This window comes from Coloeus monedula (assembly GCF_965178545.1).
Source record: "Coloeus monedula genome assembly, chromosome: 2".
Classification (NCBI taxonomy): domain Eukaryota; kingdom Metazoa; phylum Chordata; class Aves; order Passeriformes; family Corvidae; genus Coloeus; species Coloeus monedula.
In genome coordinates, this window is record NC_138782.1 from 31,318,208 (window position 1) to 31,344,732 (window position 26,525).

Consider the following 26,525-nt stretch of genomic DNA (forward strand, 5'->3'; position numbering starts at 1 on the left):
GAATCATGCATCTGCATGTCTGGCTTAGGCATGGATGCACTTGGGCACACCACATTTAAATGAAAATTTGGAATCACTTTTCACAGTGCTGCCCCTAGGAATCACAGCAAGTCAATAGTCCCCCTTTTAAATGTCATGGAGAACCTAGAATGTTTAGCTTCACAGTATTTCTCAGCACAACCATTACATTACCATGTAATTTCTTATATTACCAACATTTTCCCTGTCTGGTTGCGCTTTTTGGATACAGAGATTGCACAACCGACTAAAAGAAGCTCACAGGTTGAAGTGCCATGCTTGTAAACATGATGAAACTCATTTAAGAGACAGAATAAAATTCAACATTTAATCTACTTTGCCTGAAATTTGACATGAGCATATGATTTATTCTATATAGTCCTTTTCTGTGCAATATTCTCAGAGATATGATACATACTATTTGTCATAATCATAAATGTTACCATTATTTTTTGTGTGTCGGTTCTGCAAAACAAAGGCTCATTGCTACAATAGGAGTTGTCATCAGATGTTATGTGTTCAAATCCTGTTGTTTCTCTCAGGTTTCTTATTACAATTTATTAGATCTGTCTCTTTTACTAGGAGAGAGTTATGAAGGCTGTCTTTAAACAGTAGATTGCTCACTGAGCAGCTTTGTATTGAACTCTGAAAATGTTTTGCAACTTTTATTTTAATAAAGCCTCATATAAGTGTATAGCTATATAATTTTAGATATGTCACAGTATTCAGGCCTGTGCAGCAGTTGTGGTCTAAAGAAGGCAGTGTGGTTTAGCAATTTGAACAAAGGACTGATTAAGAGTTCCAGGGCTCTGCAAAAGACTTGCTGTAAATCCTTGGAAGAGTTACGTGTCTTCTTTGTATCCCAATTTATCTGTCCATAAATTGGAGCTGCCATTAATGTGTTGCATATAAGCCATGAGAAGTCTGTTAGAGATCAGAACAGAACCTGGGAGGCCTTTTTCCCAGGCTTGTCATATAACCTCAGGCCAGTTGTGCTTCTTTGGGGGCTTTGCAAACTCATTGAAGTGCTTCTGCTTGAAGTTGAGAGGTCTTGTCTGTAAAAATATGGTTTACACTAAAATTCTCTGACTTAGCTGTATCTTCTGGTTTGGAGGAAGCCAGAGCCAGAAGAGTGAAGTGGACACTGAAATAAAGCCTTAGAATATAAATAAATCCAAAACAGTCCTCCTAATAACAGCAATTCTTTGTCTCCTGACTTTGTGGCCTAACGTCTGAGGCTCAAGGGGATATAAATACAACACTCTGTGCAATGACTAATTACTCAAAATTCTGTGCATCAGCAGAAGTGGGACTTGTGGTTGACTCTAATATTATCAAATGCCTTTGCTATTTAATAATCTTGTAGCCGTACATTATTTAGCACGCCGTTTGCACAAAGAACAGTGATTTTATTTCAGCTATCTCTCAACAAAGTAAAAATGCAGCTGGTAGTAAATGAAGCATTTGGCAGACAATGTGTCTGATGTACAGTTCTCTAACTTGCTAAGAAAAGAAAAATGTTAAATGTTTAACCTTTTCCTACCCAAGGATGTAGCAAGGAGTAAACCTTTGTGGTTTTCCTTTTTCTCTTTTTCCCTAACCCTAAAATGTAGCTTTTTTCTTTTTCTTTTTCTTTTTCTTTTTCTTTTTCTTTTTCTTTTTATTTTTATTTTTCTTTTTCTTTTTCTTTTTTTCTTTTCCTTTTTCTTTCTCTTTTTTCTTTTTCTTTTTCTTTTTCTTTTCCTTTTCCTTTTCCTTTTTTTCTTTTTTCTTTTCCTTTTTATTCTTTTTTTTCTTCTTTTTTTTTTCTTTTTTTCTTTTTTCTTTTTTCTTTTTTCCTTTTCTCTTTTTCAGTTCTTTTTTTTTTTTCCCTCATCTTCCCTCTCATTCTCAAGAAGAGAGAAGTTACTATCAGGCAAACATCCTATTTATCAGTAGAGTTTATTCACACACACCAACACAGAGTAATTATGCCCAGAGCTCTCATTAACATCCCACAAACCAACAGCATAATAGCTTCCTTTCTTTAACATGCAACCCAAATAGGTTAATAAATAAGTTTAGTTCCAGTCATAGCCCACTTTCTGACTTAGCCTTCTGCATTCCCTCTTTTACAAATACGGCATCCATTGAATTTTGGAACAGAAAAACCATGAGGAATAAGTTAATCTGCCAGGCACTCCAGTCAGCGATCTGCACTGTAAGTCTAAATAAAGCTGCATCTATTATGTTCTGAAGTTCAGCTGAACTGTGAAAGGGCACATGACTGAAATCACTGCATGTGAGTTGACTCACAGTTAAATCTAGATGGGACTTGCTTGGTTCTTCAGGAGTTTCTGCTTCTGATTCAGGCCTTCTAAAGACACTTCAGTTTGTTAAGGCTTAGTCAGTGGCCTAAGTCTATACAGGTATCCAGTGACAAGAGGGATTGCAAGAGTAGCATCCCTCTGCATTGGCAGTCAACTGAGAAAATGTAGAGCAAGCTGGATGCATCCTCTTTTCCCTTGGAGAGCAGAAAGCTATATTATGTCCCTTGTACAAATTGGAGAAGTGGAACAAAAATGTTAGCTGGGTGCACTGAAGCACAAGCTAAAAATGTTCTGCTCCAAGTTATATGGGGAGTTGGAGTGATGAAGGCAAAAATGAAGCACAGGCATATATTGTCCCATGCTGCTCTCTTAACTTCTAGATAACATTGTCATGGAAGGAAACACTGTTTATCTGCCTAGTAACTGTCTATTTTAATCTGTAAGAACAAACAATGTAAACAAAATGAGCAAACAGAAGCAGGCTTGTACAGAACAATTTGCAGCCTTGTTTTCCAGTGGAAGATTCCATGGACCACCCAGGCTTTGCTCTAGTCCTTTTCTCAACCACGGAGCATCTAATTAAATCCCTTTCCATTCCTGACTCTAAGTGGAAGAGAGCCTACAGTCCTGTACAGTTTCTTTCCAGATGGAAATGCATAATTTAACAGAGATACAGCTGACAGGGAGAAGTGGGCCCAGAGCAGTATTAGCATTTGCCACAAATTGCATTAAATTACAAGGGGTACTTAATGAAGACATATTATAAAAAGAAGATTAAAGCCAATATTTAGTTTTTAAGCCCCTTCTAAGATTGTAGAGTGCCAGGCAACAAAAAAACTCACAGTGAAACTACTTTAGTGATACCAAGAGTTTGGTTTATCTACACATTATCAGTAACAAGTCATGACACTGTGTCCAGTTGTGTCCTACAGCTTTATTCCATATACATGTATACATATACAAAAAGTTGCTAAGCACCTTACATTATTTACTACGTGGGTACTTACAACATTAAGAAAGTACTATTCAGACTGCTGATTTGTAGATAGGGAACAAAGCATGCAGACACTGGCTTGTCAGTGGCAAGTGAACCTGTTTCCCTTGTTTAACCATGACTTGTTCTTTATGCTTCTCTTAAAAAAAAAAAAAAAAAAATAGGACTGGAGGAAAATTTTTGTCAGGCTATCAGCTGTCTCATTTTTAGAACTGGACATCATTGTAAATGTCCACATAAAGGAGAAAGTACATAGAAAGGCAGAGTTGCTTTGCATTGGATGCTCCTCAAAGAGACTGTAGGGAGTTTATGGAAATATGGTACAGGACAAGTGCTTTGGCTCCACTACTAGCATACTGAGAAATATTCCAGTTTGGAAATTAACCCAGTTGATTATTATTCTGGACATAGAAAGGTGGGGTTGCTGGCAGCATATAGGTAGCAACTCAAATGTTTTGTATGTGGGCCAGAACGCATGAATGATACCACATCCAACATCTGCACCTGAGAATATAATCTGATGAGGTCTAGAGAGGCTGAGTTCAGAAATATCTTTGTGCCATTTCACTTCTGGGATGCTTTAGTAAATGAAACAATGGTATCATTTATGCAGGTTGAAAGCAGAGTAGGAAATTACTTTTATTGCTTCTCTTGGGCTAACTATGTCGTACAACACGAGTGAAAATCATTGCAGCAAAACATGCTGCATCCCTTTTTTGATTTGTTCTCCTCCTCTTGACTTTATGATGAGTCCAGTTCAGGGTCTCCTCCAAGAGGATGCTCAGTCCTGGTATGTAGCTCACCCTGTGTCGGAGCAGATCCTGGGCTGCCAGTGCATGCACACGAGGCAGTGCCAGTTGTAATGGTAGATAGCACTTCGCGATATCTGTGTTGCAGAAAGGATGAAGAGGAAGGAAGACCAACTGTGTGCAGCCATCCTTTCTAATGAAATTCCTGCAGTTAAAAATAGCTAGTGGAAGCTAGCGCTTCTGGCACATCCAGAGCGTCACCTTCCCAAGTATCTTTTTCTGGCCTGAGCTGTAGGAAGTTGCAAATGCAATCCGCTGTGTAATAGTGCAGCATATTCTTGGCCAAACTCCTCATCATTTTTTTCCTCTTCATGGTTAGCTAACAAATGTCATATGCCTCCCTTTCTTCTTTAAAACTATTCTCTGCAGAACCAGGTATCATCCAGGCTGTTGTGGAACATAACTTATTCTTCTCAGTTTCTTCACATCAGTTCTGGCTGTGGTGAGAGAGAAGGCAAACCTGGCTCTGGAGCCCCTCATCTGCCTAGTTGCTCAGAAATGCCAACTGCAGTAATGATGATATTGAACAATATCAGATTTCATTATTTTCCCCAACAGAGTTTTCAATGCCAAGTAATTTTGGTCACTAAAGAAACCAGAAAGGTTTGAGTTGGATTGGTGATATTGCATAATTAGGTTTTCAAAAGAACAAGAACAGAGAAATGAGAACAGTGGGGAAATCAGGCTTCTTTTGCAAATTCTAACCGCAGAAAATGCCAGAAGTTGTATTTCTTATCAAGAATAAAGGAGTTAATCTTTAGTTGCCTGTCCCATGGACAGAATACATTTTAAAATTTTCATTAGAGAAATGGAAGGAAGCTAAAACTCTTAAGTTTTGGTGACAGGTAGCAGTAACCTATAGGAATGTCTTTAATAGCAATTTTTAAGTTGAGTGTACTGATTCTGCCACTTTTCTCAGGGTTTTCTTCTGTGTCTGTGTGTTTCAAGGTAGATATACAGACATAAAACCAGCTATAGAACAAATCATCTGTAGAAAAGCAGATTCCTGAATTTTGGCAGCAAAGTTTGTCAGCTGCCCAAATGTCTATAAGGAGTATTTTTTAAATTCATTTCAAAGCACAAATAGACACAGAAATACAGGAAAAAAGTGAGGAAGTTCTCTGGAAGCTCATGCCTCATTGCTGGTATCTGTGATTTTGTTGCTGAAATCATTAAGCAGGCAGTGTGTTTCTTGGAAAGATCCATTTTACAGGCAATCTCACAGAGAATGCCCTTCTGTCAGAAGCAGTGCCTTGGTGGTTACCTACTGCTGAAGACCATGAGTCAGAGGGAGCCCTGTTTTCTGCATTCCTGCCCCACAGGTTAAGGACAAGAGAATGAGTGGGTAGCAGAGAACAATACTGTTGAGCAGAGCAGCAGTTCTGGCTTGTAAGTCACATCTAACTGAAATTCAAGAGAGGAGATACAGCTTGAGTAGTCATCGAAACGATTACACAAACTCCGTTGGAAAAAGAATGCAGGGAGCTGGCAAGGGGACGAAGCTGGGGAGAGCTCAGACAAAAAACCTCCTGAAGTTTGGTGGGTTTTTTTTCCCTTCCAGGATGTGTAGTTCATGGGTAGGCAGATGCAGTGGCCAGCCAACAAAGGCTAGATGCTGTGGTTTTGAAAGAGGCACTCGAGCATATGGAGCTTTCGTGCAAAAAAAAGAATGTTATTTTGATCAATTCCAGGCGAGATGGCAGTTGTGTCATTCTGAGTGCTTCTCCTCAGATTAGATGGGATCACTAAGAGTCCTTTGGCATTTTCAGTCTGAGAGGAAAAAACCACATGTGGCTAGTGAAATTGCCCAGCACAGAGATTTCCTTCTTCTTATTTAACTGTTAGATTATGGGTTCCTGAAGCTGTGTCAGGCTCATGTGTGATACTGGGTGACACAGTTAGTAACATTTTGGCCAGTTCTCTCCTGGTTGGGGAGGGAAACCCGCTGCCAGAATTTCCAGTGTACTATCAAAATACCATTATGTATTTTGGGCAGAGTTTTGGCTGTAGTTTCATTTCATCATTAAATGATATTTGTGAATTAACACATAAGCATGAGCTTTGTTGGGACGAAAGCACAATTTGGCACAAGTGTGACATGAATAATGAAAAGAGTGAAGTACTGCTCAAGGAAATGAGATAAGTGAAGCTTTTGATTAGAGTAGGAGAGTAGCTACATGTTGTTGAGGCTTGATAAACCAGTTTGAGAAGTACAAATCAACCTTCTGAGGAGCTGCTATATTTAGCACCAGGTTTCAACCATGACTCTTGATTCTGTGCAAGTTTAAATTTTGGGAAAAGTAGATACAGCTCCTATAGCATGTTCAACTGAAAGTCCATCTTCTGTCTATTAGTGGTGATGTCTGCGCGCTTCCCTGTTGTTGACACATTGTGGTTTGTAGGCTGTACTTTGCAAGAGTGCCACTGGAGAGCTTTTTGTTCAGATGAAGTGTAATGAGAATTTTCCAGTGCTGCATTTTGTATGTCATACATTTTTTATTTGCACCGCAGGGGGAAAAAAAATAGTGTGGAGGGTTTTTTCTGCTGTTTCTGAGTTTCTGTGTGAGGTATGAACTTCCAGACCAAATGAAAGGAGGTCACAGATCAAAGCTCAAGAGTGGAACCAGGGAAGAAGCAGGTAATGAAGGCAGAAGTAAACTCAGTCTTAAGCAGAAAATTTACACAGAAGTGTATTCCAAATTTAAAAATTCCATGCCAAAGTGTCTATTGTTCTGGCAGTGTTGGAATCAGAGTAGTGGTGAATTATTTGGTTGACAGGAATCTCACAGGTTCAGCAACATCGATCCATTGTTTTTAGAATGGTATATGGAGCTCCTGGTTCAGTGCTCTTACTCCATTGTGTAAGAAAGAAATAAATTCGTCACCTCTCATTAATGCTGTCTGGAGTTGAAAGGAGTTTATATGAGCATCATCACACTGAATTGTTTCAATGATTCAGAAAACGGAGTGCTCCCTGTGGGTGAAAACTTTGTTGGCTTTCTGGGGTTAGACTAACAGTTTACTACACAGAATAACTCAGTTCTCCAGTGCTTAGCAGTATACTGGAATATTATCATCCCGGAAAATGAAGCTCTCCTGCGACCTTTCCCAGACTTCTTCAGTGTGCACTAAGAGAAAGCAGTCATCTCAAAGACACTTTGCAGTATTTTTCTTGTAAACAGTGAGGTGGGAGCTCCTCTGTTCTCATCCTGATTGAGTCCAGCAGAGCTGTGAAGGTCCACTTACTTATTTTGCATATCTCAGATTTAGGGTTCCCAAGCTGTGCCTCACTTTCAAAGGATGGGTAGCTCATGTGACTCCTGTTAGTCCATGAAAGATCTAGAGCTTTGGATTCAGCCCACAGATGTCTCAAAGTGGGTGTTCTTAACATCCTTGATCTTAAGTTGGGTTAATTTCCCATCATATGAAATGAGAGCACTATTACCTGCCTTCAAAGTAGATGCTGTATATGGGCTTTGAAATGTAAAGCAGATACTTTCATCTGTGCTTTTTAGATGACATACAAATTAAAAATTGCAGAGTTGTGAATGTTGTATGTTTTATTTCCAACATTCACCACAAACCAAACATTTCAGGGGAATTCATGCATCTGTAATGCTTGTCACTGATCTTTTTAGAAACAGTGCATAACTTAATGTAGTAGGATGTTTCAGAAAGGAAAGAAATTGCATGCAGGAGGCCTTGTATTGAGATTAATCTCTCAGGAATGCAGGGGGTTAACGGTCAGGCTGATTAATCACTGTTAATGACCCATCAGGAAATCTGTGAGGAAGTGGGTAAAAATTCCTGATGGCTGATGTGAAGCATTGTGTGGTATGCTTTGGTTTTGATGTTTCCCAACTGATAGTCTACACTGGGTGTAGTTTAGTTACCTCTAAGTTCCCAGGCCATGTGAAGGACCCAATGATATGATGGCCTTGTTCAACTTGAGTAAGTGAACAAGAAATTTTCCCCATTCATGGCTGTGCAAGTACATCACAACATAAATGCAAGAAAGTCAGGGATTGCTCCTTCCCACAGCTTCCCAGAGCAGAGTCTGGTAAAGATACAGAAAGGAAGTGTGATCATTCCCTCAATCCTCTGGACAGAGCCCACAGGGTATGGGGAGAAGAGTGGAACAGGCAGCTTTCCCTGTGTGAACAAGGAGCCAGAGTACTAAGACTTGGATACACAACTGAGTTAATGAATTGCCTGGTGTTGACTGAGGGCGAGGTTCCACAGTTGGCTCAAGCTGATCCAAGACCATGCTGAGAGGAGTGTTTCTAACGTCTTTCTCCTTTGCTGTGGACTAACTGTCATGTGGTAATACAGCAACTTGCTGATCTGGGTGGAAACTATTGTTTCTTGGTCAGTGTTGGCTGGCCCAGTTGTCAGAAGGATCAGAGAACTGATCTGCTTCACTGCTTGGCCACACAAGTGCTAAATCTGATGTAGGGGAGGGCGTGGGAACATGAGACAAGGATAAAAACATGAGTGGGGACTGAGCCTTTCAGCAGAGCATAAGCATGGATCGGCTTAAGCCTATTATGAAACTGCAGTCTGAATCACTGGAATTAAGAGTGCACTGTCAACCTACAGGGAATGCAAATTAAAATGTGTTAGCTTACACCTCCTGCCGTTGTTAAACACTGGCTGAGCCCAGCCATTCTGCACGTGGCTGGGAGGAAGGAGCTATGATGGGGCAGCGTCCTAGTAGGTCCCCAAACCACATCAGACAGCATCAGGGCTGTGTGGGGAATGCAGAGGGGAAGAAGAAAGGAACAAACGAGCACCACTACCATGAGTCTCTCTATATATCTTCCTTTGGCTTAGGGTAACATCCACTTTTTCTTTGTGACAAGACTGCAGAAACACTCAGAGGACAAACTGAGCACGGTAATAGAGTTGAGGATCCAGACCCCAAGCTCTGGGGTACAGTGTGCTTTTCCTAGATCTTCTCCTTTATTTTCGACTGAAATACCTTTGCAGTGCTGTCTAGTCAGTACCAAAAGCCTAACTTAGACCTAGCAAGGCAAGCCCTGCTATTTGATTCAAGTTCATTTGGTTCTTATTGCTAAATTTGGTAGTTCCCAGTTAAGGACTTCTTATCATTTTGTTCTGGCTCAAAATTCCATGCAAAGATACAGGAATAACTGTGTTAGTGGGAAATCTCTTTGTAATTTTCAAATATTTCATGTTTTAGAGGTTTGTAACAAATGGTCTTCTCCTTTAAGCACAGCCGTGGAGAGCCACACCAGTATCTGCAGGGTGCCCTAGAAAGACAGCAATGCTTCCACACAGGATCAGCAACCCCAGACACTGTGGGAGTAGTCACCCTTGTTAGGCCTTGATCTGAGGAAATAGTTTGAAGATAGTCAAATTAGTTTAATTTCAGGAGAGTTTCGAGATAGTGAAGTTAGTTTAATTTAAAGATTATCTTAATTTAAACTGCCAAAATATCTTTCCAGTGAAACATGAGGAAATATGTGGGGAGGAAAATATTAACCTCCCAGAAAATAATTTTAAAAACTATTCCACAGGCAAATAAATGCAGAAGTAAAAAAAAGCCAGTCAGGAACATTTCCAGAAATAAATCATTCTCCATCACATAGAGGATAAACATGGGTTCTTTCAGGAAGAAGGAAATAATAAAAAACCAAAAGCTGTATAACTGATTCAGCCACTGTGAGTGGGGTTTTCATGGCAAGGTTTTGGTAGTGGGTGACTACAGGAATGGCTTCTGTGAGAAGCTGCTGGAAGCTTCCCCCATGTCCGATAGAGCCAATGTTCCAAGAGGGACCCACCACTGGCCAAGGCTGAGCCCTTCAGTGATGGTGGTAGCACCTCTGGAATAATGTAGGTAAGAAGGGGTAAAAATGCTGCTGTGCACCAACAGCTGGAGAGTGGGGTGAGAATGTGTGACAGAAGCAACTGTGCAGATACCAAGGGCAGTGCAGAAGGAGGGGGAGAAGGTGCTCCAGCTGCTGGAGCTGAGATTCTGCTGCAGCCTGTGGTGCAGCCCATGGTGAGGCAGCTGTGCCCCTGCAGCCCATGGAGGACTATGGGGATGCAGAGATCCACCTGCAGCCTGTGGAGGAGACCCACCGGAGCAGGTGAATGTCCAAAGGAGGCTGTGACCCATGGGAAGCCCATGATGGAGCAGGGTCCTGGCAGGATCTATGGAAGAGGAGCCCACATGATGGTTTGCTGATAGAACTTGTGACTCTGTGAGGGACCCACACTGGAGCAACCTGTTCCTAACGGAGTGAACCATGTGGAAAGGACCCACTCTGGGGCAGTTCATGAAGAACTGTAGCCTGTTGGAAGGACTCATGTTAGAGAATTTAATGAAGGACTCTCTCCTGTGGCAGGGAACCCATGCAGGAGCAGGGGAAGAGTGTGAGGAGTCTTCCCCCTGAGGAGGAAGGAGCAGCAGAGACATGTGGTGAACTGACCACAAACCCCATTCCCTGTCACCCTGTGCTGCTGTGTGGGGAGGAGGTAGAGAAATTGGAAGTGAAATTAAGCTTGGGAAGAATAGAGGGTGGGGGGAAGGTGTTTTAAGGTTTGCTTTTACTTCTCATTATCCTACTCGGATCTGATTGGTAATAAGGGAATTTCCCCAAGTCAGGTCCATTTTACCTGTAATGGTGATTGCTCCCTGCCCTTATTCCAATCCACAAGCCTTTTGTTCTGTTTTCTCTCTGGTGTCCATCCAGGGTCTCCCCACCACATGCTGTCACCAAAGGATATTTTACTCCCTGAGCATTTCAGCTGAAATCATCCCTTAGCTGAGACATAGACCCTAATGGCACAAGACTATCTGAATATATCCAAAGGCTGTAAATGTTTCTCCAGCTCCACTAGTAACCTTTCATCAAAGCACAGCCCAGGGATTCTTGTAGGGAGACGTAGGCTTTTCCCACTTGTGAGCAATGGATAGTGAGTGCCTTTGCTGACAGCTATTTTTGTGTTACATAGGGCTAATTTGCAGTTCGGGTACAGAGTAGGCAGAGGTACAGCAAGGAATGTTGAGCAGATGTGACAGAGCGATAACATCCTTAGCATAATCCAGTATCACACAGTTGTGGAGTGCTATAAATACAACAGGAATTCTCCAAGGCCCAATTCCTTCGACAGAGTTGGGCATCTCTGCATTGCCATGGATGTAGACTGTACTAAATCAGTGTAATCCTCAGGCTTTGTTCATTTGTGCACTTTTGTGAATGCTCCTTGGAGACTATAAGCAGCATTGTGAGCAATGTTACTGACCACAGTAACATGTTCCCAGTTACGGTTCTACATCATAATGCAGTTTTTGACAGCTTTTGGATTGATGTTTTAATTTATTCACTAAATGAAGAGTTTATCATTACAGGCAAAACATTTCTCTTGTACTGCTATACAACATCCTTTTCAGGTGTTTCTTTGGGCCTTGGTAACATGCTCTTACAATCTATTTAATGGAGTGAATCCATGTTAATAGCCAGACTGCACTAGGACTGCGACTTCTTAAAAATCACCGGAGAAAAGTTTTCTGAGGTTCAGTAACAATGTCGGGTTTCGGGAGCCAGAGCCCTCTCAATGTTCTTCCATGTTGCTGTTGCTCTTGCCCAGAAGGACAGGCTGAGAGGGCGAAGGCTGAGCAAAAGATTGCTCCGGAACAAGGTGGTGCAGCTGCTGCCACTCTGTGAATTGTAGCTTTTGGCCTCTTGGCTGCCAAATTTTTTTGGTGAGCAAGTTATCTTATTGCATAAGTGAAATGCATCCTAATAGTCTGTGCATGATGGATTGAAAAAGGCTTTACGTGCTGGAAAGGCTGTTGAACAATATAGTTTCCACTTACAAAGCACTTTCCTTAAAAAGCTTCTCAGGGCAGCGTCGTATAAAAATAGTTATACTAAAGTTGTGAACCAGCTTCTGACAAATCAGGACTAACAAAAGCTAAGGTATAAATAGAAGTGTTTTCATGGGTCTTCTCTTCTCTAGAGGCACAGAATCTCAGTCAGTGCGGGATTGTAAGAAACAAAAATGCCCTTTTCCAGACACACAGGAAAACAAGGACCTTACAGACTAGTGGCACAGAATATAAATAGGTTTTCAAAACTGCTTCAAAACCATAAAAGTTAGTCAAAACCATGACATTTGTATTTAAGAATGAGCCACACCATATCAGACAATTTTTAAATCCAATTCTTTATTTTATTTCAAACAAACTAACATCTCCTGCTTTACAGAGAGGTTAAATATGTTATACTTTCATAATTATGGAATGAATTGTCTCCAGGCACTCAAGGATATGAGGATTATCTCAAAGTCTGCAGTGTATTAGAATTCCTGGAAGACAAATGCTGAAGAATGTAAAATATTACATACTCTGTATTTATATTTTGTCAATGGGCACTCTCATCTGGTCATTTTCAAATTATTTTTTTTGTGAAGTAAGTTAGAATTATTTTTCTTAGAGCAGGTTTTGAAACAGCTAAATGTAAATCTGCTATTTGCTATTCCAGTGTTTGTGTAATCTTGATTTTACTCTGAGCCTATTTCTTCTAGTACTCTGTGCCAACCTTTTCTGAATCTACCAAACCCAATGTAGTTTAATCCACAACACCAAAGAAGGAAGGTCTCTTTCTGTAAGCCAGATATAGTCCTTACTGCAGTTAACCTTGCATCTGAATCAGTTCTGCTATTGCTCTTTTAGTCATGTTTGACCAGTCATGTCTGCACAGACCAGAAGCAAGGCTGAGCAGGGTATCTACATAATCAATCTGATGCATGATGCTGTTCTTAGTGCAGCAGCTCCTGTATTGAAAACACCCCCTCCACAAAACGTTCACTTACCAACAGCTGAATTTATGATACCCTTCAGGTCTGTAATAGCTAGGCTTTGCAGATACTGACTGCTTCAGTCTATGCATGGGAAGTGAGGATTTCAGCAGAAGTTTACTGGCATCAAATCCTTCAGTATATTCTCCAATCACCCTGTAATCTTTTCTCTTGCAAAAAAATGCTAGGGGGCCTTTTTCCATTCTGGATGGGAGTCTGCTGTTCTCTCCCTTTTCTGCTTTCAGAGCCGTTTATCATTGTTCAGCCACACTAAAGGGGAGATCTCCAGCCATCTCACAACCTCAGAGTGTCACGCACGAGCAGGGAGCCACAGGAACATTGCAGGGAGAACGTACACTCCATCTCACTGGCATAGGGACTAAGACCTGTGTGACACGTGGTTAGTCTTTTTTGTTCCAATAGCCAACAGTGCAGCAATTATTAAAAAAAAGTCAGACAGACAGTATTCTGCTCCGTGCTGCTGCCAGGTAATAGTTTATGCTATTTGACACCAGATATTCTGAGTATTACTCATTAAAATATTTGGCTACTTCCATTTCCCAGTGATCACTGAAAACAATGTTCTTCCTGCTAGAGCTGCAGCAGAACAGATCTGCATGCTGAAATCCTACTCCTGTCTATAACAACAGCACCAAAATAGCTTTAATAATTAATCATGCACTGATTAGATTACGAACTCTGAGATGGGATGGAGATTTTTGTATTATGCATCAGACAAAAGGCACTGGCAATGCTTAACTAGCAGTCACCTGCTCCTGCTCCACCTGCCATTGTGGGAGCACTCCGGAAACCAGAAGGGAGACAAAGGCCCAACAGAAATTGATAAAAACCTTCACCTGCCCTTGGTATGTTCAGGAATACAGAACTGTTGAAACAGGTGCTGCTACAGCTGCATGTAGGGGCACTGCTTCGCTTATTAACTTGTCATTTGCCAGGCCATGCCCTCCATTGTATCCTGATGGAAGAAAGCATTCAAACACCAGGCCAAGCAAGAGTTAAGCAGGGAGTTTTCTGACTGGAGACACCAATTCAAACAGCCACTGTGCCATGGCTGGGCAAGGAGAGGCCAGGCCTGGGGTAGGGCCCCTATCCTGTGCTCACCCTCGTTAGTGTCACTTGCAGTGTCCTCACTGCTCTGCCCTGTCAGGTGCTTGCAACATTAGAAACAAATTTCTGTGTAAGTGGCATTGTTTTGCTGGAATGATATTAAATGCAGCTGATTTCAGGGCAAGTAAGAGTTTAAGACTGAGAAACACTAGTACTTGAAATTGGAAAATTACTTCCTAGTCTTAACTTCCGGTAGAAATTTTGCTGAGCTGTTTTAACAAAGTTTTTCCAGGCCCTTTGCTCTTGTCCCATGACTCTTGGGGCCTATTTATGACAACTAAAGAGGCAAATCCCTCAGGGGAGATAGTCCATATGCTGGATCTGGAAGGAAATAAGATAATACTAGTGTGTCTAGTTTAATGCCTTCACTGGAACAAAAGTATGATTAAAAAAAAGGGACCTTAGGACCAGTTTTATGGTACCAACAAGAATTGGTATCAGTCTGGCCTTAGAAATCAAGCCAGTTTTAGGGAAGGAGGAGGAAAGAACACTGTAGACTGAAATGAGCAAATCAAGTTAAAAATGGCCATCAATCAAGTTAAATTTTGCCAGTTGTTGGGGACACTTCATAGTGCTGAACATCGCTAAACAACAGTTATTGTTAAAAAGCACTTGGGAGGTGAACAGCTGTCATTCCCTGTTGACCAGAGCACAGCCAGTGGTATCTGGGCAAGAGGGTCAGAGCAAGCTGGGGTGTGGCTGGTGCCCATGTGGGACAGATGTACTCCCTGCCTCCCTAGGCCTGGGAATGACAGGTAGCTCAAGAGGGCCATGGCTGCCAGAGCTCCAGGTGAATGCCACCCACTGTCCTCATCCCTCATGGTCAAACTCAGCACAGGTGGCAAAGCTTGCCCCAGGAATAGAAGTGGTTTATGTGGTAGACACAATCATAGTTTTTAATGTCAGTGGGACCTTTTTAATAAACAAAAGCTAAGTTCTGGAAGCATCAAACTGTATCACTCCGCAACTAGGAATTTACAGACACCACAAGCCACATGGCTTATTTTTTTTCCCCTTTTCTCTGCCCCTTCTACCACTGACCTTTATGAAAAACAGAAGTTAAATAAGAGAAAAATAGCTTTAATGAAACATCCAGGTTGAGAAATCAAAATCGGACACTCCAACAACAGGAAGTTTCAACAGCAGTGTTTATAACAGCATCTTGCTGAACTGTCGCACGCTTGCTTTTCTTTAAGTTTTAAGCCATAATGTGCACCTTGACTCAAGAGCTGGGCACAAGGATAGTATTGTGGCATTAGTTTAACTTTGCAGAATTTCCTAGGCATAGAAAAGTGAATTGAACTCAACCACGGAACAATTTCCTGACCCCTGCAATCAGTGCTACAACTTGTGTCTTTCCTGTAAAGGCACCTGAATTGTTTCCCTGTGCAAATACACTTCAGCTTGTTTGTTATTTTATTCTAGGGTGCTGGAGACAGTTTTGTGGGAGCACTAGCCTTCTACCTGGCTCACTATCCCAAGTTATCCATGGAGGAAATGATCAGGAAGTCTAACTGTGTCGCATCAGTGAGTGTCCAGGCACCGGGGACACAATCTTCATATCCTTACAGGAAGGACTTGCCTCAGGACCTTTTCTAATTGTCTAGCTCGCTGTACTGATTTTATCTCATACCAGACAGCATTATTCTCCTGACTGCACTGAGGTTCTCCTCTGCTGATTGGAAAGGCCAGGAGAGTCTCTTTGCTTCTTATTTCAGGAATCCTGTGTATTCCTGTTCTACAGCAGTAAGATGGGGTGGGGGTGGTGGGTCTTTCAAACAGAGCACAGCAGGTCTCTCTGGCCCCACACAGCCCTGAGCTTGTGGTCGTCCCACACAGTGCGCTCTACTACATGAAGTTTACAACAAAACACCCGGAGGGTATTGGGCTCCTGGCAGTATTTTTACTTGATTTTATCAGAACTTCATCAGCTTTGAGACTGGAACTTCAGCGCTCAAACACCAGGGCCATTGTCTGGCTCACAACAAAGCCCATATATCAAACTTGGGCCCACCTGTGCCCACGTGCCTCAGGTGTGGCACTGCACTCCATGCTTCCCCACACTTGGGAGGGTCCCTCCAACTGCAAATAGGACAGGACTGCTATGGAGGTAGACCTTGAAAAATGTTTCTAGCCATCTTGCTCTAAACACAGGCAAGCTAATTACAGAAAAAAACCCTTACATCGGAGAACTACCTTCTGTTTCCTTCATGTTTGACAAAAACCCAGGAGTGAAAAATCCATCCTACTAACCTGGCTGAAAATAATACAGCCCTTTTAACCATGGTAATAGCTTATCCAAAAACTCATCTAGGTTCCCATTGCTTCTTTCCTCAGAAGGAGCTGGTGCAACATTACCCCTCCAAGTAATGACACCAGCTCGTGGTCACTACTGTCGCATCTGTGGCTGGTAGGTTAGAAAAACTTGCAATCCTGCCATTGAATTCCTGCTGTGGAAAATGTTAATTTTTATTGCTTTATAAAACAATAGTTCCTTTGAAGATTACAGCCTCTTTCACAATAGAAAACACAGACAATGGGATTTGCTATTTAATTTTTTTAAATTGAGCACTGTAAAAATAACTCAAAAGATAAATAAATGTTACTGTGATGATCTATGTCCAGACATCTCTCTCTACATTGTTTTATTCACAATGGCCTTCAAATCACAGGAGACGGTGATCCCAGTTCATTTCCTCTCTTTTCAGCCCATGTTGCTGGATTTCTGAATCAGTGTTCACCCTGTCCTCCCCCCAGACCATCCTCTCCTCATGTATAAATCAAGTCCAGTCATTGTTCACACAGAGCGGATTTTTCTCTTCTCTGTGAAGAGGACACGTTGTTTTGCTACAGGGGAAAAAAAAAAAGAGAAAAAAGAATCCGTTAAGAAGCCTGAAGTGTTAAAATTCAATTCAGCCAGCCCACGTTCCTTTTCTCCTGGCTGCCTTCACTGCTTAAATGAGTGTGGAGCAACTGACTGGCACAGCACTGTTGTTAACCAACTCTTGAAGGAGTTTAGTGGTGCTTTCACTTTACCACATGTAATTTTTAGTTCCTAAGATGTCCACTTTACCTCTGTGAGAATAAGTATCAGGATGCAAGTGACTGAAAACATTCAACAGCTGCTCTGTGTGACTATTCTGAGTCACAGCTGCTCGATGTAGGGACAAAAATAGGTTCTTTCTGCTTTTTACTACTCTTCAACTGCAGAGCCCAAACAACTACAGATGATGAGCTGGATCTAGTCAGCCTCACAGGCTGACTGAGAAGTTAACCAGTTGTCCTGTGGATCTCTCAACAAGGCACAAACTGGCCCTGTCCACAACGCCTGATGCAGGTGTTTGCAAAGTCACTACAGGTTAAGCATAGTCAGTACATTAATAAAACCCAAAAATTACAAAATAAAGCAAAACTTTACAATGCCATTTGAAAATCAACACTGTTTGGTTGAATTTCATTACATGAATTCCATTGAAAGCTACGCAAGAGCAATCCACACAACAACAAAATCTCTTCTTCCACATAAAAGTTTCGTTTTAAGAAATACTGCAGATACTACAGATTCTGTTGCTGCAGTTGGGAGGTAGTGAAACTTGGGCAAGCCTGCCACTACTTCACTAAAAAGCTTCATTCTGCGGACGTCCCAGGTTTCTGAGAAGTACAAAACATAAGGTGAAAACACATGCCAAGTGAAAATGCTTCCTAACATATTCCTGATGTGAGTTGTTATCTAGACTCAAATTTACTTCCCTTCACACATGCAACACTTTCTCACATCAATTTCTCACTTGTGTTCTACTACAGGCTACAAAGATCAGAGCTTTCTTCGGCAACCTACTACGTGTTCTGTCTGAGTTCTTCTCTTTCTTCACTTCCCTAAAAGTTCCAAAGCTTCTGGAGGATCACTCTGCACGATGTTTCAATGCAATAATTTATTTTTCTTATTCAAGAAAATAGTCCCAGAGATCTCTGATTCCCTTTCTGTGTGGAATTCAAAAAGAAAGCCACAGCCTCTGTCACCTTTGATGACAGCATATTGCTTCTCTGGTGGTTTCTCTCACCTCTCAGAGCTCCTGTACTGTTAGCTCTGAGAATGAAAAGGTAGTCCTCTAACAAGAATATAAAATTTTAAGAAAAAAAAAGCTTGAGTCCTATGACTACTGTCCATGCATTATGTACTTAGAGCTGCTTAATAAATTTCTTATATTCTGTAACTTTAAATAAGCCTTTTTTGCATTAGCTCCACCATGTTATTTCTGACATAGTTTGGTTTAAATTCTAAGTTTACCCAAATTAAGCTTTTTAATATTAAATTCAGCTTTTTAATGTTAACTACAGAAACTTGAACCCTTAGTCACCTTTCAAAAAGCTGGGTGAGCAAAAGGCAGTTTGGCAAGTGCTATAACCTGTCCAACAAATCAGATTCTTAAACTGAGAATATCTGCAAGGACCAGGGGAACATAAAAGAATCCACTAACTGTCATCTGGAGAGTGATAATCATTTGTGGAACGGGAAGAATTTGTGCCTATTTCTTTAGAAGAAAAAGTCCATTTTGTAAGAGATGGTTAAAATTTCTGGTCTAGAGCTCCCACGGCAGCTGAACAGAACACTTCTGTTGATGTGTACTTTGTGCCTGCTTGTTGGAGGTAGCACAGTCTAGCAAACCACACAAAGAAACAGAATGAAAGAACTCCTGTGTCACTTGACTTCGCCAGTGACATGTGGCATGGCTGTCATCAAAGTCTCTGATGTGTCAGGCAAGTTATTGCTTTGTTTCACTGCCACAATCTGTAAAATGAGGGTAACATTTACTTCCCACTGGAATGTCATGAAGAACAGCAACAATACAGTCATTTGAGTAAGAAACATGTTATGACATATTCTGCTTAGATGGGAAAAATCCTGTTGCATTCAAATCTTTTCCCCCCCCCGAGTCAGAGAAGCTTATACAAAGCATGCTGACTTCTTCCCCAAGTTCTTACCGATGGGATCGTATCTCAGTAAGACCAGTTTTTCCTGCAGTCGGAGTCTCCTGATGTTGAAACAGTAGCCTGTCTCCGCAGCGCTCTTCATCCTCACCAGAATGTATCTAAAGTCACAAGGGACGTCTCTGTGTCAGTGCACAGGCATTTAGCAAGGGCCCACATCTGCCAGGGCACTGGCCAATGGACAAGCTTTCAGCATACACAGTTTGGTACAGTCACATAAGACACTTAATTTCAACTTCAGTGATGGGAGTATGAAAACTCTGTATGCTTAACTTTTAACACAGACAAACACTAAACCATAAGCTCCAGCATCAAGCTTAAGTAAGTAATTCCTCAACAAGATACAAGCCTAGAGAAAAGTGAGGTAGGAGGAATAAAAACAAGAAAAAAAGAAATGAGGAAAATCAGCATATGATTGAGTCACTATGGCTTAAAAGCTAATGGCAAGAGAGGAAGGATGATGGTCATTAAAGATGTTCAGGCTGTAGATAACACTGTATCGCAGACTATCACTTCCTCATGCAGAGAGGAACCTAAGCAGATAGGCTGGCACAAGAGCCATGCAAAAGGGAAGCAGAACCCCTTGGCACCATCCGCCCTGCTAGAGATACAGAGCTTGATGTTAACCCAGCCACGGGAACCCCCTTCCCTACTGGAGGGCTCTCGGTTTGCGGGGCAGGCTGGCAGCAACTGTGGTGTCCTGGGAGCAGGAGACTGAGGAAGCTGCTCCAAGCCCCCAGTCTGGAAGTATGCCAAGATCCAAGCAACTTCCTAGACAGAGAGCATCTTCTGAAGTTTCAAAAGAAATGTTAAACCCTTTAACCAGTCTGTAAATTACGTCTTTCTCTTCCATTTCAATGAAGAAATGGATACATCTCTGCATGCGGGCATTCAGTTCACTTTTCATTTGCGTTTATTTTCCTGTTTCTAACACAAAATGGTCTGTCAAAATTAACCCATTCTTCCTCACTTGTGCAGCTCTGACCAGTGTACTTCCTTAAGCTCTTCCTTTTCAGCTTTGCAATCGAATTTGAGTTCAAAATAAAGACACTGGATTCCTGCAGACAACTGACCAAGTATATTCTTGGGATTATCCCTCTCCTGTACACTACTGCAGGTGTGCTGTGAAGTACCAGTAACCACAAAGACTCCTTTCCCTATACCTCACTCACTTCCTCAAAGCCTCTGTGCAATTTCCCCTTTCTGGGGGAATCAGTGGCATCAGTGTGACCAGGCCTTGAAATTCTTGTGCAGCACACATTTGAGGCCAAGCCTATTCTGAACAATACACCTTGTTAAAAAGAATTACTCCCCTGTGAAGAAATGGAAGAAGGAGCAGAGGCAGAAAACAAGACTGGAAAGCTGTTGGGGCACAGGAAGAAACCCAAGGGGGGTAGAGAAGGATAAATAATATAAGAACATATTGCTGAAGTGCATATGGGACTGTAAAAGAACAGAGAAAGAAACATCGGGATAAAAACCAGAATGAAATGAAATGAAATGAAATGAAATGAAATGAAATGAAATGAAATAAAATGAAATAAAATGAAATAAAATGGAGCGTGTGGTAGGAATCCCTACATTAACATTAGTAACACCATTTTAAAAAAGCTACTTTTTCCCCTTGCAGAAATCTCCCGCTTTGCTCTGTTTGTTTTTATGAACAGATAACAGTAGAATGATGAGTGTCAAACTGCTCTCTGTCAGGCACATACTTGGGAAGCGCTTTCTTAATTTAAAAGCCTGACAATTGTGCAGAAATTCTGTAACTGAAGAATGTGCTCAAATGTGGCAAGAGGCTGGTACTGGCTCTATAGGGGGCAGAATCTTAAAAAAAACCAAAATACAGAAAATGTACCAAAGATCCCGGGCCTGTGGGGTACCAAATATAATACACTCACACAGAATGCAACTTCTGGGAATGGGAAGACAGGAATGTGTTCACATAAATGTACCAGTTTAGCCTCTTGGATTTGTCTAGCTAATTTTCTTACAAACAGCATTTTGGATCCAAGTCAGTTTCTCAACATGATCTTGTCTCCTTGTGCCCACACTGTAAGAGTACTGGTGTGCTCAAAGTACATATTCCTCCTTTCCAACCCTTAACACACCATCAGCTTTCTTTACAGGTCAGAGGACTATGACTAATTTTCTTCCAGAGCCCACGAACATCTCTGCTGAGCTGGACTACAGAGCAAGCTAAGATGCCCAGAGCCCTAACTGCACCCTGTCCACTCCTCACATATAAACACAGGAATGTGCTAAACTGAGGAAGTGTTCTGCACTCTGGCTATGGGAAAGCTTCAGAGCACCTGCCCAAAGTCCACGCCACAGACAACAAAGATCCACGCTGTACCTCAGTTTACTCTTCTCAGCTAAAAAGGTATGACAAGTGAACAACAGGAAGAGTATGTGGATCGTTTACAGCCTCTAATCACAGAACACAGAGGTGTGCCTCCCCCTGTGCAGGGCGCTTTGGAGATTACAGCTGAGCTCAGTGTGACAGCCCATAGGACAAAACCTGCCTTTGCTACCCATGAACCCATGGGAGAGTTTCCCACCATTCTGTACTTACCTGTGAGAAGACACACATACAGAATGCGTGAGAGGAGGCAGCTAGACTCAAGGACCGCAATTCTCTCGGGTATATTAAAAAGATCTAGAGAAGCTTAACATTTTGCAAAGATATAACGTACCAGCAATCAAAAACTGGTGAGGAAAACATCACTTACTTAGATTTGCTCTTGGCCACTGGGGATTTTTGCCACATGAAGAAGAGAAAAACAGAAGAAACAGTTAACATTTTATCTTGTTTCCTTTTATGCAGTAAATAAAGATTAAGTGTTTTCCACTGCCTGACTTTGCTAAAGCCCCAGAGAGACAGTGCAAAGAGATTTACTGTCACGATAAAGCATCACTCATTCTTGCAAGTGCTGTCAGTTCCCTGCTCTTTCTGCCATCATAGCACCTTTGTAAGTGTCTGTGCAAATGCAGTGCCCAGCGTGACAGGCTGCACTTGCTGCAGCCTCCAGATGTTCTCAGTGAGTTTTCAGCTTCAGTGCTGAGTATGAATTCTCTGGGTGAATGTGAAGTTAAGACAGGTGTGAGCAGCACTGCTGGTGCAAACTGCAGTCCCAGTCTCCCCGACTTGTTTCCACCCACTCCTGCTTCGGCTCCTGCTCTGGTGCCAACACAGGGGTTTGCATGGCCACAGGCGCAGAGCGGGGAGCCCTTCTCAGCCGAGCCCGACCTTCCCACGAGGCTGCTTTTGGGTTCCCTGCTCTCACCCGCAGCATAGCATGAAACAGGCTGAATTCTTTTTCTGTCAGCTCACTGAATTTAAAGTAATCATACCTCTGCAGCACAAATGCAAAACCCCACTAAAAAAAAAAAAAGAAAGCTCATCTATATTGTGTCTGCGCAAGTCTTGCTGAGGTCACCCTGAGCTTCCTCCGGGGCACGCCGGGAGGCCCCGCGGCCGAAGGAGGGGAAGGGCGGGGAAGGGCCGGGAAGGGCCGGGAAGGTCGCGCCGCCGCCGGGGCGCGCGCCCGTGCACCCGCCCCCACAGCCGCCCCCGCGGCCGCCGCCGCCGCCCGGCCCCGCCGCGCCCGCGCCACTCACGGGCCGCCGCCGTCAGGAACATCGCGCCGGGCCCGCAGCCGCCCGCCCCGCCCCTTCCGCCGCCACAACCGCGTCCGGGGCGCGGGGCCGGCGGGCAGGGCCGGGCTGCCCGGGGGCGGGGCCGCCGGCGCTGCCGTGCCCGTGCCAGTGCCGGGGGGCCAGGCCTGGGGGATCCCGAATGCTGTTCTGGCGGCCAGAAGGGACAGCAGTAGCCTGGGCTGCATCCAGCACAACCTGTGGCCAGCAGGTCGAGGGAGGTGGTCCTGCCCCTCCGCTCAGCCCTCGGGAGGCCACATGTGGAGTGCTGTGTCCAGTTCTGTGCTCCTCACTACAGAAGAGACATGGAGCTGTTGGACAGTATCCAGTGGAGGGCAACAAAGGGGCTGGAACATCTCTTACAAGGAAAGGCTGAGGGAGCTGGGCCTGTTTAATCTAGAGAAGAGAAAACTGAGAGGGGATCTCACTAGTGCATGTAAATACTCAAAGGTGGGTGCCGAGAGGATGGTGCCTAGTGACAGGACAAGGAGCAGTGGCCATAAACTAAAACACAAGAAGTTCCACCTCAACATGAGGAAGAATTTCTTTACATTGAGTGTGTCAGAGCACTGGAACAAGCTGCCCAGACGTTGTGGAGTCTCCCTCTCTGGAGACATTTAAAGCCCAGCTGGGTGCATTCCTGAGTGATCTGCTCTAGGTGACCCTGCCTTGGCAGGGGGGTTGGACTAAATGATTTCCAGAGGTCCTTTCCATCCCTAACAGTTCTGTGATTCTGTGATCTCCCCATGCAGGCCTATCCAGGCACGTGCCAACAACCCATCCATGTGTCTGGCACTCGCTCACGGCAGCAGGGCCAGTGCAGACAGGGACATGCCCAGCTGTGATGGCCCCCCAGCCTGTGCCCCCTGGCTGGCAGAACGTCTCAGTTCTGCCCCACTGCATGGAATCATACAGCACTTTGGGTTAGAAGGGACCTTAAAGATCATCTCATCCCAACTCCCTACCGTGGGCAGGGACACTTCCCACTAAACCAAGTTGCTCAGAGCCCCAGCCAACCTGCACATGGATGGGTCACATTGAGCTTCTCATCAACCAACACCCCCAAGTCCTTCTCCTCAGGGCTGCTCTCAATCTGTTCTCTCATCCTTCAATGCATTTTAGGCTTTGGAATAAGTTGCCCAGCGGCATGATGGAGTCACCATTCCTGGAGGTGTTTAAGAGGTGTCTGGAACTGGTGCAGGGAGATGATTTAGTGATTTAGGGGTCACAGTGATGGTGCTGGGTTGACGGACTAGATAATCTTAAAGGTCTCTTCCAACCCTGATAATGCTATGATCTACTAACCTCTGCCTGCCTTTCTTTTTTACAAAAAAGGAGGTGCTGCTATGGTGTCAAAGTCCCCAAGTCATTAGGCAACTAAACCTATCAGTGTTCATGAGATACTGTACAAAAGCCATGGGCAGGGAGGCTCAAAACAGGCACCAAGGCATGTCTTCATATTCCTCTGACCCCTTAGATACTGAATTGTAATATATTATCCTCTAAAAAATTCACAGAAGGTCTGTGGCTTGCTCTACTTCCATCAGTTAGGTTAACTGTTATTGATGGAATTCAAATCCTTGAATATTTAGCAATTACTAAGGTAATAAAAATGTCAGCTTGACATATTTAGATGAAAAACAAGACTTAGAATGTATAATAACATGCAGTTGATTTTATATTCTATGGCATGAAAACAAATGGCTGACCCAATAAAACACTGGCACAAAACAACATCTCCAGGAAAGCATTGCTGCTTGTGTCAAGTGTTTACTTGAGATGTTGTTCCTTGATTCAATTCAATTATTTCCAAATACTTCCTCTTAAGGATACAACATTTCAGTCTTTACTATGTGGCCTTCAGAAATATAAATCTAGTAGTTACATAATCTGCCCATGAATATCAGAGTGAGAACTTGAAAACATTCAAGATGATAAAATGTGAGTGCTGTAAGACTCCTTCTCTTTGATCTGCGTTATTGCCTCAGTCAGAGCACAGACTGAAAAGGAATAGGATTGCCAACCTCCTGACTTCACTGCCAGGAATATAAATCAACATTAAAGATGATTTCTAAATTAAATAGCAAGTTAAACATTTGTAGAAATATATCATCAAATAGAGGTTACTGTCTCTTTTTAAACCTCTTGCCTGTTGGCAAAAAGAAAACTGTTCCAGTGACATTTTCTCTGCTCTGCTGTGACAAGGGCTGCATAAATATAGACACTGTGGATTAGAATAGACTTCGACAGTCTTCAACTTCCTTTTTAGCAGCCTCTTCTGTAGACAGTTTTCAATAGCTATGGGTAAAACCCAGGGAGTCTGAAGCTGGTGTGTGTGGCAAGGTGTTGACAGTGTCGCATGCCCCTGCTGGCAACAGTCATTGCTGACCTTGAGGAAAAGTTATCCTGGCTGGAGGAAAGGAGAGAGAGAGAGAATTTCTGACCCTGGCTCCGATTCAGGTTTGGCATGTGGGCTAGGATAAGTCATGTTCTTTGAGATCTTCGAAGGCATGTGCAGTGCAAATGCAGATTTTTCCTTCAACTTTGCCTAAAGAAAGCAAAGAGTGTGATGAACTGTAATGCCAGCCTGGATAATTCTGGTACTTGCTTAAAGAGAAGTCACTCATGACTCCAGCAGAGATGATGCTTGTGCCAAACTGATCAATGTCACTCAGAATCAAACATAGGGTGGGTTTTTATGTCGCTAGAAAAACAAAAATTTGTCATGGTATAATCTAACTGATTTCTTCCATTTTTATGCTTTATATTCTAGGTTGAGCCCTCCTTCACCTCCAGGAAGTGAGGAGATGGCTGCTCCCTGCCAAGAAAGTGCAGCCAGGTTTCTGGCACATTCTGAGCAGGCAAAGGGCTGGTGTCTGAGGTTGGCAAGGGCGATGCTTCTTCAAGTGCACGCGGCACCTCCAGTCACTCATCGCTCAAAAAAGTCACAGAAGGGGAGAGGGGGGTAGCAGATGAAATGTTTGCAAGGTAAATATCCTCTTGGCACTAGACCTTCTACGTGAGTTACTGTAATTAATGCATACAAAATCCAGTGCTGGAAACAAGAGAATAACACTGAAGCCTGGGAAAAGCTCCACGTGTCCTTCCTGGTTTCCCACAAAAGACAGGCAAACAGCTAACTAAGCCAAAAAAATGCAGACAGATTGGTGGACATAGCTTTTAAACAGCCAGGGTAGTTTCTCCTCCCTTCTTGCTTTCCCTTTCTCAGCGTGTTACCACTTAGCAGTGTTTTGCTGTCCGCAGTGTTAAACAAACACTCATGGGCACTATTGTGCAAATCACTCATCCCAGATAACAGATGGATTTTTACATTCTTTCTGCATATCTGAATCCATTATCCCAATAGGGCCCAGAAGAAAATGGGCATTAGCTTAATGCAGTTCTGAAAGAGGAACTGTTCAGGTCAGGAGAGCGGGAATTATGGAAAGAGCCATCTGAAGTGCTAAATCACTTTGAGCTAGTGACTAAATCCATTTCAGCTGCTGGTCTGTTTGAAGTGAGCTAGTAATGGCCTTTAGCCTAATTCTTAGGTGTGTCCATGACACAGTATCAATTTATTTGCTGATAATCTTGTTAGAAAATGTGGAAAAACAATGGGTTTGGACAGTTCTCTTCTTACCTCCAGAACTTAGTCCCCCTAGATCAGATGTGGGGCACTCTGGTGTGGTTAGGGCACAGCTCTGTTTTCAGAGATTTACCTGTACCCTGCTTATTCCTTCCAGAGCATTGGTCTCTGGATCTGTTCTGGAGCTCCTTTCCCCAGCACCGACG

The 26,525-nt window shown here is 42.9% G+C and overlaps 2 protein-coding genes across 4 annotated transcripts in view; one reads left to right on the forward strand and one right to left on the reverse strand.

Annotated features, from left to right (window-relative positions):
• The window catches only part of RBKS (ribokinase), a 74,121-nt gene extending 55,066 nt beyond the window's left edge, over positions 1 to 19,055 (forward strand). For 2 of the 3 annotated variants that reach the window (XM_082303123.1, XM_082303124.1), the window contains exons 8-9: positions 15,513 to 15,614; positions 17,892 to 19,055. In XM_082303123.1, coding sequence (XP_082159249.1) covers positions 15,513 to 15,614; positions 17,892 to 18,044 — 255 coding nt within the window. In that variant the 3' untranslated portion in view covers positions 18,045 to 19,055. Of the gene's footprint in view, positions 1 to 15,512; positions 16,380 to 17,891 lie in introns of those variants that run through there. The other variant, XM_082303125.1, reaches the window with a different exon arrangement.
• On the reverse strand, positions 16,532 to 22,754 carry MRPL33 (mitochondrial ribosomal protein L33). The gene is made up of 4 exons (XM_082303126.1): positions 22,698 to 22,754; positions 21,809 to 21,827; positions 19,071 to 19,177; positions 16,532 to 16,934 (listed from the first exon to the last, which is right to left on the reverse strand). The coding sequence occupies exons 1-4, from the start codon at positions 22,717 to 22,719 to the stop codon at positions 16,885 to 16,887; spliced, it is 198 nt and encodes a 65-aa protein (XP_082159252.1). The 5' UTR covers positions 22,720 to 22,754; the 3' UTR covers positions 16,532 to 16,884.
• Positions 22,755 to 26,525: the final 3,771 nt, after the last annotated feature.

Excerpts from the sequence above, each read along its gene's own strand:
- MRPL33 (XM_082303126.1), bottom strand. The coding sequence starts at position 22,719 with ATGTTCCTGACGGCGGCGGCCC. Across the intron at positions 16,935-19,070 it reads ACTGAGATACGATCCCATCG|CAAAACAACGTGTCCTCTTC; the intron begins GTAAGAACTTGG and ends TTTCCCCTGTAG.